Source organism: Schistocerca cancellata, chromosome 10 (assembly GCF_023864275.1).
Source record: "Schistocerca cancellata isolate TAMUIC-IGC-003103 chromosome 10, iqSchCanc2.1, whole genome shotgun sequence".
Lineage (NCBI taxonomy): Eukaryota > Metazoa > Arthropoda > Insecta > Orthoptera > Acrididae > Schistocerca > Schistocerca cancellata.
Window position 1 is genome coordinate 63,485,377 of NC_064635.1, and position 17,707 is coordinate 63,503,083.

Here is a 17,707-nt window from a genome sequence, read left to right on the forward strand (position 1 = left end):
TGAGTACACAGTATGGTTTGAGAGTAAATCGGAGAAAGACGAACGTAATGAGAAGTAGTAGAAATGAGAACAGCGAGAATCTTAACATCAGGATTGATGGTCACGAAGTCACCTAGGCAATAAAATAACGAATGACGGACGGAGCAAGGAGGACATAAAAAGCAGACTCGCTATGGCAAAAAAGGCATTTCTGGCCAAGAGAAGTCTACTAATATCAAATACCGGCCTTAACTTGAGGAATAAATTTCTGAGGATGTACGTCTTGAGTACAGCATTGTATGGTAGTGAAACATGGACTGTGGGAAAACTGGAACAGAAGAGAATCAAAGCATTTGAGATGTGGTGCTATAGACGAATGTTGAAAATTAGGTGGACTGATAAGGTAAGGAATGAGGAGGTTCTACGCAGAATCGGAGAGGAAAGGAATATGTGGAAAACACTGATAAGGAGTAGGGACAGGATGATAGGACATCTGCTAAGACATGAGGGAATGACTTCCATGGTACCAGAGGGAGCTGTAGAGGGCAAAAACTGTAGAATGCTGCAACTTGTCTCCAAGTAGCCGCACATAGCCATACCCAGTGAATGATCGGTTCAGTTGGACGAGAGGAGCCAATCTGTTCCGTGTAAACACAGTCCACACCATTATGGAGCCACCATCAGGTTGCACAGTGCCTTCTTGACAACTTGGATACATGGCTTCGTGGAGCCTGCGTGCACTTAAACCCTATGATCAACTGATACCAACTGAAATCTGGACTCATCTGACAAGGGTCCAACTGATTTGGTCACGAGCTCAGGAGATGCTCTGTAAGTGATGTTGTGCTGTTAGGCACTAGCATCAGTCATCTGCTACCATAGCCCATTAACGCCAAACGTTGCTGCTCTGCCCTAACAGATACATTCATTGTAGGTCCCGCATTGATTTCTGCAGTTATTTCATGCATTGTTAATTGTTAGCACTGACAACTTGTAGTGGTACTTGAATTATGTAACCATTACGGCACCTCACCTCAACCTCTCGATACCAGCAATTTTCTACTGTGTTTCTGTAAAATAATTAACATATTTCTGTGACAACATTGAGATTTGATTTAATTAATGTAGAGGTACTTCGATACATCGATATGTATATATTGCAGTGATATTGTTCTTATGTGTATTCTTTCTTTTGTGACTATGATCTTTGATGTACTTGTAACTCTGATTTTTGGGCGCGTAAGCGGTTATTAGAGAGTCAAGCTTTGGTCGTCATGTTAAAAAGACGCAAATTGTAGTCAGTTTATGAAATTTGAACTTTAAGAGTGAGGAAGATATTTTCAAGTATGTTTTATATTGCAAAGTGATGTTTTGGAACGAGTTACGTGATATTGCAAGAAAAATAATAAAAAAGAAGTGTAACTTAAATTTGGAGTGCTGATTACTTTTTTACATCACCATTGTCCTAACTTGCAAAAGTTTAATCTTCAAGAATGGTTTATGAAACACATCTATAAAACTTTTGAATATCTCAGAATAACACCTAGGCCTCTTTGCATCCAAGCCTGGAATCATCAGATTTTTGACGATTGAGCCATGAGTTCACAACGAGACCAGCGTGGGAAACACAAAAAGATGAGTGACTAGTTTATCCATTATTTTAAGAAATGACTTTAATAACTGTACTCTAGTGATACCTGCCACATAATATAACTTTGTTGTTGCCTGAAAATGCAATATTTAGCAGCGTGAGCCACACTACAATCATAATTAATTTTTGACCTTTGTTGTGGTTTGGTTGCTAGAAACTCCACTCAAACTTCACTACTCTCGGTCGTTAAATAAAGACTGTCTTGCACTTTGCTGTCTGTGGTGAGAGGTGATGCCTGAAATTTTGTATTCTCGTCACTCTCTTAACAATGTGTGTGTCAGAATATTGAAGTCCCTAACGATTTCTGAAATGGAATATTCCATGTGTCTAGCTCCAACTAGCATTCCTCATTCATAGTGTGTCAGTTCCCTCTGTGCAGCCGTAACCAGGTCGTAAACCATTTTGCATGAATCACCTGAGAACAAATCTCCATCAATGCGCTGCCCTTTTACGTCTTGTGTATGCATTAGTACCGCTATCTGTATAAGTGCACACTGCCATCCGACGACTTCTCTCACGAGAGCATAATGCTCTGAGTGTTGCGTGGTGGTGGCCCAGCCAACAGCGACGAACCACTGCCGGTCTGTTCACCGCACGCTGTTCACGGGGTGTGTGTGTGTGTGTGTCGCGCCGCAGGTACGGCATGGCGGGCAGGTCCCCGGACGGCGACTGCGTGGTGCTGATGCGGCTGCGCAACACAGACCCGGCGCTGCTCAACTACTCGGACTGCTTCCGCGCCTTCTTCATGCTGCTGGACGTGTGGCAGCGCCGCGAGGGCACCGCGCCCGGCCTCGTGCTCATCTTCGACATGAGCGGCGTCGTCTTCGGCCACCTGCTGCGGCTCACGCCGGGCCCGCTCTCCCGGTTCCTCTACTACCTGCAGGTGCGTGCTGGCCGCAGTCTGTGGAGTGCATGCGTGTGGAACGGTTATAACAAGCTTATTATTGTACGCTCAGAGAAATAATAACTGGCTTCTGCTACACTACTGGCCAGTAAAATTGCTACACCGAGAAGAAATGCAGACGATAAACGGGTATTCATTGGAAAAATATATTTTACTAGAACTGACATGTGGTTAAATTTTCACGCAATTTGGGTGCATAGATCCTGAGAAATCAGTACCCATAACAACCACCTCTGGCCGCAATAACGGCCATGGTACGCCTAGGCATTGAGTCAAACAGAGCTTGGATGGCGTGTACAGGTACAGCTGCCCATGCAGCTTCAACACGATACCGCAGTTAATCAAGACTAGTGACTGGCGTATTGTGACGAGCCAGTTGCTCGGCCACCATTGATCAGACGTTTTCAATTGGTGAGAGATCAGGAGAATGTGCTGGCCAGGGCAGGAGTCTAACATTTTCTGTATCCAGAAAGTCTCGTACAGGACCTGCAACATGCGGTCGTGCATTATCCTGCTGAAATGTAGAGTTTTGCAGGGATTGAATGAAGGGTAGAGCCACGGGTCGTAATACATCTGAAATGTAACGTCCACTGTTCAAAGTGCCGCCAATGCGAACAAGAGGTGAGCGAGACGTATAACCAATTGCACCCCATACCGTCACGCCGGGTGATACGCCAGTATGCGATGACGAAGACACGCTTCCAATGTGTCTTCGCCACCTTGTCGCCAAACACGGATGCGACCGTGATGGTGCTGTAAACAGAACCTGGATTCACCCGAAAAAATGACGTTTTGCCATTCGTGCCCACAGGTTTGTCGTTGAGTAAACCATCGCAGGCGTTCTGTCTGTGATGCAGCGTCAAGGGTAACCGCAGCCATGGTCTCCGAGCTGTAGTCCATGCTGCTGCAAACGTCGTCGAACTGTTCGTGCAGATGGTTGTTGTCTTGCAAACGTCCCCATGTGTTGACTCTGGGATCGAGACGTGCCTGCATGATCCGTTACAGCCATGCGGATAAGATGCCTGTCATCTCGACTGCTAGTGATACGAGGCCATTGGGATCCAGCACGGCGTTCCGTATTACCCTCCTGAACCCACCGATTCCATATTCTGCTAATAGTCATTGGATGTCGACCAAAGCGAGCAGCAGTCTCGTGATACGATCAACCTCAATCGCCATAGGCTACAATCCGACCCTTATCAAAGTCTGAAACGTGATGATACGCACTTCTCCTCCTTACACGAGGCATCACAACAACGTTTCACCAGGCACCGGCGGTCAACTGCTGTTTGTGTATGAGAAATTGGTAGGAAACTTTCCTCATGTCAGCACGTTGTAGTTGTCGCCACCGGCGCCAATCTTGTGTGAATGAATGCTCTGAAATGCTAATCATTTGCATATCACAGGTTCTTCTTCCCTTCGGTTAAATTTCGCGTCTGTAGCACGTCATCTTAGTGGTGTAGCAATTTTAATGGCCAGTGTGTAGATAAGTAAAGTTACTAAAATAGACTGGCGTGGCATCAACCTGCCGCCATCCGGAAAATTAATGTAGATGTGATTGGGGGGGGGGACCCCATCAACCCCCACCAAAATGGACTGCTAAAAGGACAAATAGTTACATACAACACCAAATCGGGAACTGACAGTAATGATGCTGTACATCCAGAAGACTATCTATTCGTCGTAAGCAAATCGGCAGGGAAAATTCTGATGATAATAAATCCGAGAATGGAAAGAACAACCATGCATCTGCTCTAGAGGGTCTAATTGGTGGTGTTACAGAATAAATTATATCTTGCTGGTCTGGCCGAGCCGTTCTAGGCGCTGCAGTCTGGAACCGCGCGACCGCTACGGTCTGAGGTTCGAATCCTGCCACGGGCATGGGTGTGTGTGATGTCCTTAGGTTAGTTAGGTTTAAGTAGTTCTAAGTTCTATGGACTGATGACCTCAGATGTTAAGTTCCATGGCGCTCAGAGCCGTTTGAACCAATTTTTTAGTTATACCTTCCTGATTCGTATAGGGGACATTGTCTGGCAAGGATATCTAGACCATTAACTGTTAAAGTTTCATGTATGTATCAGGAAGATCATTTTGGAACTTGTCTCTGGGGGTGAGTGATGCTAAATCATATGGTATTGATAGAGATGTCTTTTCTGGCAGTGACTCCTAAAAGTACAAGAAATAAGTGATACTTTTTTAGCTGGATGAGTAGATGGTGTGGAAGATTGTAGCTTTAATTGATTTTTTTGTAATGGAAAGATGTAATAACATGGCACTCTACTTACAAGAAAGGCTGTCAGGATCTAAAATAGTTTATTAAACAATGTGCTGTATGCCTATAGTTCTAAGACGGAAATAGATTACACAAAACATCTGAACTGGCAGCCAAACTAATTGTGGAATTCAATGTTACTCTGTCGGATGACTGAACGTCATTTCGTCTGATCTGTTACCTTCTACAGACGCACGACTGGGAAGCATGGTTCATTTTCTAAAACAATGTGTTCGGCTAGATATCGGTAGTCCTTATTAAATTGTCCATGACATCCTCTACATGATGTCACTATTTCTACCAGCTGTTCGTTTCCAGAACGTCACACTCTAGTAATGGAGCTACGGCTTAGCAATGATGGCTAAATCGGGACCATGCTGAGAGCATCATGACGTCGACGATGCGCCGCGACGCTAGGTGACGCTATGAGACACAACACAGTGACACGACCTCGTGACACAATATAACGCGATGTTGTCAAGTACACTCCTGGAAATGGAAAAAAGAACACATTGACACCGGTGTGTCAGACCCACCATACTTGCTCCGGACACTGCGAGAGGGCTGTACAAGCAATGATCACAGCGGACACACCAGGAACCGCGGTGTTGGCCGTCGAATGGCGCTAGCTGCGCAGCATTTGTGCACCGCCGCCGTCAGTGTCAGCCAATTTGCCGTGGCATACGGAACTCCATCGCAGTCTTTAACACTGGTAGCATGCCGCGACAGCGTGGACGTGAACAGTATGTGCAGTTGACGGACTTTGAGCGAGGGCGTATAGTGGGCATGCGGGAGGCCGGGTGGACGTACCGCCGAATTGCTCAACACGTGGGGCGTGAGGTCTCCACAGTACATCGATGTTGTCGCCAGTGGTCGGCGGAAGGTGCACGTGCCCGTCGACCTGGGACCGGACCGCAGCGACGCACGGATGCACGCCAAGACCGTAGGATCCTACGCAGTGCCATAGGGGACCGCACCGCCACTTCCCAGCAAATTAGGGACACTGTTGCTCCTGGGGTATCGGCGAGGACCATTCGCAACCGTCTCCATGAAGCTGGGCTACGGTCCCGCACACCGTTAGGCCGTCTTCCGCTCACGCCCCAACATCGTGCAGCCCGCCTCCAGTGGTGTCGCGACAGGCGTGAATGGAGGGACGAATGGAGACGTGTCGTCTTCAGCGATGAGAGTCGCTTCTGCCTTGGTGCCAATGATGGTCGTATGCGTGTTTGGCGCCGTGCAGGTGAGCGCCACAATCAGGACTGCATACGACCGAGGCACACAGGGCCAACACCCGGCATCATGGTGTGGGGAGCGATCTCCTACACTGGCCGTACACCACTGGTGATCGTCGAGGGGACACTGAATACATCCAAACCGTCATCGAACCCATCGTTCTACCATTCCTAGACCGGCAAGGGAACTTGCTGTTCCAACAGGACAATGCACGTCCGCATGTATCCCGTGCCACCCAACGTGCTCTAGAAGGTGTAAGTCAACTACCCTGGCCAGCAAGATCTCCGGATCTGTCCCCCATTGAGCATGTTTGGGACTGGATGAAGCGTCGTCTCACGCGGTCTGCACGTCCAGCACGAACGCTGGTCCAACTGAGGCGCCAGGTGGAAATGGCATGGCAAGCCGTTCCACAGGACTACATCCAGCATGTCTACGAACGTCTCCATGGGAGAATAGCAGCCTGCATTGCTGCGAAAGGTGGATATACACTGTACTAGTGCCGACATTGTGCATGCTCTGTTGCCTGTGTCTATGTGCCTGTGGTTCTGTCAGTGTGATCATGTGATGTATCTGACCCCAGGAATGTGTCAATAAAGTTTCCCCTTCCTGGGACAATGAATTCACGATGTTCTTATTTCAATTTCCAGGAGTGTAGTTCACGTAATTGGGTACAATGGGGTAAGTTGTCGAAAATACGTTAAACTGAGAGGCCTCTGGTGGTGCCTCGAAATGTTAAACAAACAGATCTCAACTGATGTAATTTGTTATTAACAGACTCGGCTTATCCCTGTTGTTCCCAGCTCCAGAGTGTCCCAATTATGAAAGATCAGTGATATCTAATTCTCCACTGTGATTGCCTGAGAAGGTCATGACGTGGGCCCGACGTCGTGAAGAGTCTTGTTTTATTGGAAAAAAACACGTAAAATTGTGGAAATCTCGATAAAAATGCGTACAAATGAGAAAATTCGAAAACTACGTAAGACTGAGAGTACAGGGCTATTACAAATGATTGAAGCGATTTCATACATTCACTGTAGATCAATTCATTGACATATGGTCACGACACACTACAGATACGTAGAAAAGCTCATAAAGTTTTGTTCGGCTGAAGCCGCACTTCAGGTTTCTGCCGCCAGAGCGCTCGAGAGCGCAGTGAGACAAAATGGCGACAGGAGCCGAGAAAGCGTATGTCGTGCTTGAAATGCACTCACATCAGTCAGTCATAACAGTGCAACGACACTTCAGGACCAAGTTCAACAAAGATCCACCAACTGCTAACTCCATTCGGCGATGGTATGCGCAGTTTAAAGCTTCTGGATGCCTCTGTAAGGGGAAATCAACGGGTCGGCCTGCAGTGAGCGAAGAAACAGTTGAACGCGTGCGGGCAAGTTTCACGCCTAGCCCGCGGAAGTCGACGAATAAAGCAAGCAGGGAGCGAAACGTACCACAGCCGACGGTTTGGAAAATCTTACGGAAAAGGCTAAAGCAGAAGCCTTACCGTTTACAATTGCTACAAGCCCTGACACCCGATGACAAAGTCAAAAAGTCAAACGCTTTGAATTTTCTTCGCAGTTGCAACAGCTCATGGAAGAGGATGCGTTCCGTGCGAAACTTGTTTTCAGTGATGAAGCAACATTTTTTCTTAATGGTGAAGTGAACAGACACAATGTGCGAATCTGGGCGGTAGAGAATGCTCACGCATTCGTGCAGAAAATTCGCAATTCACCAAAAGTTAACGTGTTTTGTGCAATCTTACGGTTTAAAGTTTACGGCCCCTTTTTCTTCTGCGAAAAAAACGGTACAGGACACGTGTATCTGGACATGCTGGAAAATTGGCTCATGCCACAACTGGAGACCGACAGCGCCGACTTCATCTTTCAACAGGATGGTGCTCCACCGCACTTCCATCATGATGTTCGGCATTTCTTAAACAGGAGATTGGAAAACCGATGAATCGGTCGTGGTGGAGATCATGATCAGCAATTCATGTCATGGCCTCCACGCTCTCCCGACTTAACCCCATGCGATTTCTTTCTGTGAGGTTATGTGAAAGATTCAGTGTTTAAACCTCCTCTACCAAGAAACGTGCCAGAACTGCGAGCTCGCATTAACGATGCTTTCGAACTCATTGATGGGGACATGCTGCGCCGAGTGTGGGACGAACTTGATTATCGGCTTGATGTCTGCCGAATCACTAAAGGGGCACATATCGAACATTTGTGAATGCCTAAAAAAACTTTTTGAGTTTTTGTATGTGTGTGCAAAGCATTGTGAAAATATCTCAAATAATAAAGTTATTGTAGAGCTGTGAAATCGCTTCAATCATTTGTAATAACCCTGTACATACCGCCTAGGTGAGGGCCCTGCTGGTGCCACTTACTATTGGTATTAACGAATAGGCACATCCTCTCCTGAGTGAGCCCTACCACAGAAGTGCTCCATTAATAAAAGATGAAAGTGTGGAGGGGCTGCATGATCCCCATTAGGTCCAGAGGGAAGTGGATGGGTTTGTGCTCATTTTCATGTCACATGACCTTGAATGTAAGTAGCACAGTTGCCTGAGTGATTCCCCTGAGAGATGTTGATCAATTCCTGGTGGTTCCCTGGGGGAAGAGGGAATGGAGGAAGTGAGGAGCCCGAGTGTTTTGGATTTTGCAGGTAATATGTTGAGCAGTCAGTGGTCACGTAGTGATTTTGGCTTACCCTTACTCGACATAATTTCCTTCAGTATTTGTTCCTACTCAGTAGGACTTCCGCCACTGAATGTGTGTAAGGAGAGGATTAATAATTTCGGCATCGTGTGAAATCACTTCTGTCCTCATTCCATCACAATATAACGTCGTATTTACCAGTAATAATGTTCTCTTCATTATTTCATGTCTTCATCTCTGAAGAAAAATTACGTAATGTGATATTTTAGTTTTTATTTTTTGTTTTGGCTAGGTGCCTTTAGGTGATGGTCATAGGCCGGCCGAAGTGGCCGTGCGGTTAAAGGCGCTGCAGTCTGGAACCGCAAGACCGCTACGGTCGCAGGTTCGAATCCTGCCTCGGGCATGGCTGTTTGTGATGTCCTTAGGTTAGTTAGGTTTAACTAGTTCTAAGTTCTAGGGGACTAATGACCTCAGCAGTTGAGTCCCATAGTGCTCAGAGCCATTTGAACCATTTGATGGTCATTATTTTTGTTAAATTTAGTAACATTCATGTTGTCTCTACTCCATTTTTATTAAAAAATGAACAGAACTGTGGCTGTGTTTGAAGACATAAAATTTTTAATTTTGTGCAAGAGCTGTACATATTTAGCGATAACTGTAGGTTCTTGTTCGACCGATTTCTTAAGAACAGCCGCGAAAAATCGCTCGGACTACTCTATAGCCACGTTAAGTGACCTCATTGCATCGCTTCACTGAGGTACCTTTCTTTGCTTGTTGCAGGAAGCGCTGCCTGTCAGGATAAAGGCCATCCACTACATCAACGTCGTGCCTTTCATGGACAAATTCCTCGCCCTCATGAAGCCTTTCATGAAGAAGGAGCTCATCGACATGGTACGAACAGTAAATAAAATGTTGGTGTTGTACTTAGAGAGGACACTTTTCATTGCAACGTTCAATAATTGAATTTTTTGTTTTTGTTTTTCGGAACCATAGTTGTGTAGAATTGTCTAATTGGTATCATTTTCGTCATCAGACAGTTCTATTATTTCGTTTTTAGACGCTATTGCCTTTTAGACGCTTCACAATCATGCAGTCACTCACCGACTTGCACTAAAGGTACAACTTTCATGGTTGAAGTGCCACATCATAGTATAATCACTTAAAATAGTTGAACGTCATCGGTTTTTTTTTTCGTATTCAAATGAGAATATGACTGGACCGGGCCAAATGTCTCTCTTCGCTTACTCTTAGGATCTTCAAGTGACACAGGAGGTCACTGGATAACAAATTAGTCAGCCGAGTGCACACGCGCAGGTGCATCAGTGAAGTCTCTCGCAGATGGCGCAGCGATAGACTCGCGAGCTCAGCCGGTCGCGCACTGCCTCTACTTGAGCATAAGGCAGTATCGATGGGTGAGACGTTGATGTGGACATGGTGCGTAAACAAGGGCAAATGTAAGGACGTGATTGCCTGGCAACTGGGGACCATACTCATCGCCAAAAGGTGTCTGGAGATGTTTTCTTTTGTTTTAGGGCGCAAAAACAACGAAAGTCATAGGCGTCCATGTCAGAACCGTAGAACACGAAGACGAAAAGCGACTGCACGTTAAGCCCAATCGACGGAAGGCAAGACAGCTAAAAACAGGGAGTTTCTCTTGGAGAAAGTTACATGACATAAGCCATAGAGACAATGGAGGTCCTGGACGAAGGATTAAATATCCTTCGCCACATTGCTACGACGCATAAAAAGTAAAACGCGGTCGACAGCCCGTGCGTCATTGGCTGAAACAACCGATTACTCTGACGGTACACATAAATTAAAACGTAAGTAGTTAAAAAGGGGGTATTCCCTTACTTACGCTAAGGACAGCACACACACTCTCATCCCTGAGGGAGGACACCATCCTTCGAGGGTGGGGGGTGTCGGGGCAGGAGGGGGGAGGGGGGAGGGGGGCGAACTTTTCAAGTCGCCTCAGACCGCGCGGCTACCCCACGCGGCAATGAGCACAGAATGGTGGGGTATCACCATTTACCAAATGGCGGTGGCCAGAGCGACAGTTCCCAATGCTGAAATGATCTCCTAACGGCGAGAGTGCCGGGAATAGGTCTTCCAAGCCGCTGGGAGAGGATTAATTTCCCGGAGCTTGTTCCTACGAAGAGAAGAAGAGTGGTGATTCCAAAGTGACACCACCTGCCGACAGATGGCAACACAGAGATCATTGGAAGGAGTAGAAGAACTAACAGACCGAGGTAGGAAGACTGCAGCCTCAGTAGCAGCGTCAACAGCCTCTTTTCCCGTCAGACCCAAGTGACCCGCACCCCACAGTGGCTCCATCAACAGCGGGCAAGTGACGGCTCTCCTCGACCCGTTGCACTAAGGGACGGACGGTGTACAGTACACAGAGGCTCTGAAGGTCAGTGAGAGAGTCTGAGCAGAGGACGCAATTGAAAAACCTGTGTCGCCACAAGTACTGCGTGGCCTGATACAGGGCGAAGAACTCGGCTGTAAATACTGAGCAGCGTTCCGGAAGCCGATACCGGAAATGGTGCCAGTGACGAAGGCACACCGGACACCACCGTCAGCCATCAGTGTACACAGAGGCACTATCGTGAAGTTCCGTGCGAAGGTCGACAAACTGGAGGCGTTAGGGCGAGGCTGCAGTAGTGTCCCTAGCAAGCGAATCAAGTCCAAAGTTGGTACTTGGCGGCGGACTCTTCAGCGTGTGTACAAGCTGTGAGCCCGGACACATGACGTCAGAATTGTGGTCGGAGGAAGATCCTAGCTGCGAGGGACTGGAGACGTGTATCGCGACTGAAATGATTATTAAGTCAAGGCCCTACGCTGCCGAAAGGCGTTGATATATATCAAGGGGACAGTTGAAAATATGTGCCCCGACCGGGTCTCGAACCCAGTACCTCATGCTTACATGGCAGACGCTGTATCCATCTGAGCCACCGAGGGCACAGAGGGGCTACAGACGTTTCATGACTGAAATGATAATTAAATCAAGACCGTACGCTGCCGAAATGCGTTGATATACATCAACCGGGATAGTTGAAAATATGTACCCCGACCGGGACTCGAACCCGGGACGTCTTGCTTACATGGCAGACGCTATATTCATCTTCTTTTTTTTTATTCTCATTTTGTTCGCTTTCGTTCGTTGCATCTGCTCGGGGCGAACGTCGTAAGACACCCGTTTAAGTTCGTCGTTGATTGATCAGCTCAGTGTTTTCATTACAGAGGGCAGCTAACCCTCTGACCAAACCCGCTGAGCTACCGTGCCGGTGTCCATCTGAGCCACCGAGGGCATTAATATAGTGTGTGGGCATTAAGTAGGGAATGTGCGTCTCACAGGGAGCGTGCAAGGGATACGTCCCTGCAGTCGCAATATCCTCTTTGCCCTTGGTGGCTCAGATGGACAGAGCGTCTGCCATGTAAGCAGGAGATCCCAGTTTCGAGTCCCGGTCGGGGTACACATTTTCAACCGTCCCCGTTGACGTACATCAACGACTGTCGGCAGCGTAGGGTCTTGATTTAGTTGTCATTTCATTGTAGAGCGATGTATCGTCATCAATAGTATCTGTTCTTTCAAACATGTTACTGAAACAACATATCCGAAAGAACAGATACCATCTTCATATATGTTTCACGACTTGTGAATGAAAATCGCTTCCAAACCAGGGATGGCGGTTATCGCTGAAACAACCGGTTTCTGGTTATGTCATTGACTTTATTCCGCGTTAGTTTAACCTGGCTGTTAAAACCGCTCAAAATAATAGGTTTTTGAAATAACTAACTTCCGTGTTTCATTTCAGTTATTTCCTATAATAAACGTGGAAATCAAACAAAGATTGAAAAATTTTGACTGCCTGCGTTTTAACACGCATAGGATCAAAATATTAAATTAAATAGTCAAATAAAAAAGTTAGCTTGTCCACCGTTCGCTGTTTTCTCACTATGTAGCTGAATACTACAAAAAATTTCCTACCTTATATTTATTATAATTTTTTCGAAACTCTGCTCAAAAATAATGTTGTAATCGGGGGTCATACCATTATTTGAGCATTACAAACAATCAGTGCTCATAGTCTATTTTTGTTGTCAATTTGTTCGTATTCGAGGGCTATATGTACATAAAGACATATTATGCAGACACAGGCAGCAAATCAGCGACTTTCTGTGTTTACTGTATACTATGAATGAACTGTTGTTTAATTTTAATTTAGTACTTTTACCATAATTTCCTTCCTCCTTTATTATTTCGTAGAAACGGCAGACCAATTTCTTTTTACCGAGCGAGGTAACACAGTGGTTAGCGCACTGGATTCGCATTTGGGAGGACGACGTTTCGAACCCGCGTCTGGCCATCCTCATTTCCGTTTCTAGTGATTTCTCTAAAACGCTTCAGGCAAATGCCGGGATGGTTCCTTTGAAAGATCACGGCCGAGTTCCTCCCCATCCTTCCATAATCCGATGGGACCGATGACCTCGCTATTTGTTCCACTCCCCCAAATCAACCAACCAACCGACCAACCAATTTTCACTCCTTTAAAGTAAATGAAGCGTTGTATTTCATTGCTGCGTCAGTTCGTAAAATATTTCCAGATTAGGACTGGTGCCATTTCGCAATACAACAAGTATATGACGACAACGTGAAACAACCGTTTAGACAAGGTGGGGGCAAGTTTTGCACACTGCACATACACACGTACCTTACTCTGCTTTTCCGTCGGCACTGTTACTCAAACAGCACCGATCGCTTTTCCCATTTTCTTTAATAACACAATATTTCAAACTAATGCCTAATAAAAATGTCTCCTCTTTAAAAAAGGTGTTTTTCAAAACAGAAAACTTTAGCATTGCTGCTATGGCTAACTGATATTTCGGCTTTTTATCCGTTTATACTTAAGAAATAAAAAGCACCTTTTATAACGGAGATCAAACAAATACCGATTATTCAGAACTAAAATACTGGTATCAGTTTTAACACGTCGGTTCTCCCACCCCTCTTCCAAACCCGGGAAGAACTGCTGTTAGCGAGAGAAGAATACGACGAGAACTGTATGCTATGAATATTCGGAGTCCGTCACCTCACATAAGGCTATTGCTCACACAGGCACTTAGAGACGAAAAAACCAAAGTCGTCGTGGAGCATGAATATGTGTCTGGTTTTCCGAACACTCCCCAACCCTATTACATAACGATTGTCCTGCAAAATTGCCTGACTTGGGAGACCGTAGAAAATCTGTGCGACATGTTGCAACATCGAGTGAAAGGCCTATACCAGCATCCCCGCAATTTGGTGGAACTAAGCGATCAAATCCTCGGCGAGTGGCTTAACGTAGACGCTACATACGTGTACACCCTGGAGGACTCACTTGGTAATCGAATCCAGGAGATTATCAAATTCAGGGGTGGAATTACACGGTATTAAATGATGCTTGTAATTATTTCTCTAGGGATGACTAATTTTTGTCTGGCGAACTTGCGATGATGCACGATATTCTTCGAACACAAGTTCTGTAAACTTACCGAGTAACATATCTTTCTTCGAAGGATTCACATGTACGTTCCCCAAGTATTTATATTTTCGTGGAGGCTGTACCGCCCTGTTACGATGCTGCCTGCGCTTTACTCAATATATTTAGTCCCTGTTCTCGTACCCACTTGATCATAACCAAACACTGGAACGACACTGTAGAAATAGTACCACTAGCATCTCGGATGCAATTTTTCCAGTAACCTTCTAATAAATTTAAGTCGCCCACATGCCTTCCATAATACTGATTGTACGTAATTGTTGCCTTTCGTATCGCTTCTTAGTGCTGGGCGTTTCGAATGAATATCGGGGTTTTAAGACTTTTAAGCTTTTATTACACTCAGCTTACAATTTTAAATAATACATCAAATGAAAGAGCGACTCAAACAGTTGTGTGTGTCTGTACATGCGCGGATGTGATGTTTCCAGTGTCTTCCGTTAGAAAGCGCTAGTAGCAAATATGGCGACCAGTGAACAGAAAACTTATTGTGTTTTACAATTTGCAAAGACTGAGTCAGTTGTTACAGTGCAAAGTGTATTCCGCGTTAAGTTCCTTTCTAATCCTCCAACTGGTAATAATATGCATTGACGGTATTATCAGTTTGAAGACAGATAGAAGAGTATGGGATGACGAAGAATGACTCAAGAATGTGTTGAATTAGTGACAGAATTTTTCGCATGCAGCCCAAAAAAAATCAGTTCGGGATCTTAGTCGTCTATGGTTTACAATCCAACTTTGCAAACGAACTGCTGCTGCTTGACAGTGGAGATTTTCGGTATCGTGTCGTGTTCAGTGATGAATCACATAATGTGTGCAGCTGGCAGTCAGGAAATCCACAACAAATAGCAGAGTTACTGCGAGACTCCGAAGAATTCAATGTTTTATGTGCCATATCCCAGAGGAAAGTTTATGGGCCTTTCTTTTTCCGTGAAGCAACTGTAACTGGTATTTCTTATCTTAATGCGCCGGAACTATGGCTCTTTCTCACATCTGTAAGAAGCTGCACCACAGAACTTTATTCTGCAGCGAGATTGTTTGACGCCTCACTGACGTAATTCAGTACGCGATTGGTTAAACCGCGTTGTACCAGACCATTGGACTGGCGACTGGAGCCGGATGAGAGGTGAAATTTTGAGAGTAACTGACATTTTCCTCTTGTTTCATTATTTGTGTGCCATTTTTTACTATTTGTGCCATACACGCTTATAAGGCAACTACCACGCTATCCCTCCGGTACAATTGTTAGCTCTCGTGCCTTTCACAGTGCATTTTTAGCATCCGCTTTCGTATTTCTCTTGGAACCCTGCTAGTGTAAAAATACCTTCGACGTGCGCCTCACCCGTTATCTGGCATACTCGATGCTTGCTCGGCTTGCCCATAATACTTAATTACACGGTGTGACCGTACCTGCATTAATGAAAGTGAGTGTTACATATTCTAACCAGCCATTGTCATAATGTCCTTTTCAGATGGTATCCTGTGTCCCTAACCAAGTCAATACGAGACCGGTATTCTAGTATGATTTTTAAGATGCATAGTTGCATGACAAAAACTAGTAGAAGCCGACCTCGGGGAAGATCAGTTTGGATTCCGTAGAAATACTGGAACACATGAGGCAATACTGTCCTTAGGACTTATCTTAGACGAAAGATTAAGGAAAGGCAAACCTACGTTTCTAGCATTTGTAGACTTAGAGAAAGCTTTTGACAATGTTGACTGGAATGCTCTCTTTCAAATTCTAAAGGTGGCAGGGGTAAAATACAGGGAGCGAAAGGCTATTTACAATTTGTACAGAAACCAGATGGCAGTTATAAGAGTCGAGGGACATGAAAGGGAAGCAGTGGTTGGGAAGGGAGTAAGACAGGGTTGTAGCCTCTCCCCAATGTTATTCAATCTGTATATTGAGCAAGCAGTAAAGGAAACGAAAGAAAAATTCGGAGTAGGTATTAAAATCCATGGAGAAGAAATAAAAACTTTGAGGTTCACCGATTACATTGTAATTCTGTCAGACACAGCAAAGGACCTGGAAGAGCAATTGAATGGAATGGATAGTGTCGTGAAAGGAGGATATAAGATGAACATCAGTAAAAGCAAAACGAGGGTAACGGAATTTAGTCGAATTAAGTCAGGTGATGCTGAGGGAATTAGATTAGGAAATGAGACACTTAAAGTAGTAAATGAATTCTGCTATTTGGGGAGCAAAATCACTGATGATGGTCGAAGTAGAGAGGATATAAAATGTAGATTGGCAATGGCAAGGAAAGCATTTCTGAAGAAGAGAAATTTGTTAACATCGAGTATAGATTTAAGTGTCAGGAAGTCATTTCTGAAAGTATTTGTATGGAGTGTAGCCATGTATGGATGTGAAACATGGACGGTAAATAGTTTGGACAAGAAGAGAATAGAAGCTTTCGAAATGTGGTGCTACAGAAGAATGCTGAAGATTAGATGGGTAGATCACATAACTAATGAGAAAGTATTGAATAGGATCGGGAGAAGAGAAGTTTGTGGCACAACTTGACCAGAAGAAGAGATCGGTTGGTAGGACATGTTCTGAGGCATCAAGGGATCACCAATTTAGTGTTGGAGGGCAGCGTGGAGGGTAAAAATCGTACGGGGAGACCAAGAGATGAATACACTAAGCAGATTCAGAAGGATGTAGGCTGCAGTACGTACTGGGAGATGAAGAGTAGAATGGAGAGCTGCATCAAACCAGTCTCAGGACTGAAGACCACAACAACAACAGTTGCATTGTAACGGTATTTATTGTGTTCCAATTTGTTTTCCCCAAATTCTTGACTTTAAGAAAATAAATGAGGTTTGTAACCGAAATAGAAACCCTGCTGTTCACGAAAGTAATTGTTAAATCACTTAATCCAATGTTAATCCCATCCATACCTGTTTCCTCCTGAGCAATTAATACATTTGCGGATCAGGGCAGTGAACTATAATATCAATGAACTGTATAGGAAGATTGAGAGTTGCTTAAGATACATTACCTCCTCTGAATGCTCGCACTTCCTTGTATTTACCATTGTGATAATAAATCAAAAGGATATTTCGGCTGTGCAGATTATTCACGTATTAAGACGAGCCTTTAATTAGAGGGTGGTACACATTCAGAAATAAGCCTCTAACAGCTGATGATCCCTCTAAAATGTCTAGGAATCCAAGGCTAATTACCAGGGCTCTCCTACCTGATCATTTACCCAAATTAAGAAACAAGATTGAAGCAGTTGTTGCGACCATTACTCCAGACACACTGATCAAGATTTGGAAAGAAATCGCCTATCGACTCGGTGTGTGCCGTATTACGAATGGTGCTCACATTTAACAATTGTAAGAAAAACTGTTTGAAGAGCTCTATCATTTGATATGTTTTTTATAATTGTAAGTTGAATATAATGACCGCTACAAAGTCCTAAAGCCTCGACATTCATTTCTGAATACCCGGTATTATGCATTCTTATATGA

The 17,707-nt window shown here is 45.0% G+C and overlaps 1 protein-coding gene across 4 annotated transcripts in view; it reads left to right on the forward strand.

The window, feature by feature from the left end:
• LOC126106820 (retinol-binding protein pinta-like) overlaps window positions 1–17,707 on the forward strand; it is a 250,567-nt gene that overhangs the window by 209,640 nt on the left and 23,220 nt on the right. For all 4 annotated transcript variants that reach the window (XM_049913212.1, XM_049913213.1, XM_049913214.1 and 1 more), the window contains 2 exons: window positions 2,267–2,513; window positions 9,471–9,581. In XM_049913212.1, the coding sequence (XP_049769169.1) occupies window positions 2,267–2,513; window positions 9,471–9,581 (358 nt within the window). The remainder of the gene's footprint in view (window positions 1–2,266; window positions 2,514–9,470; window positions 9,582–17,707) is intronic.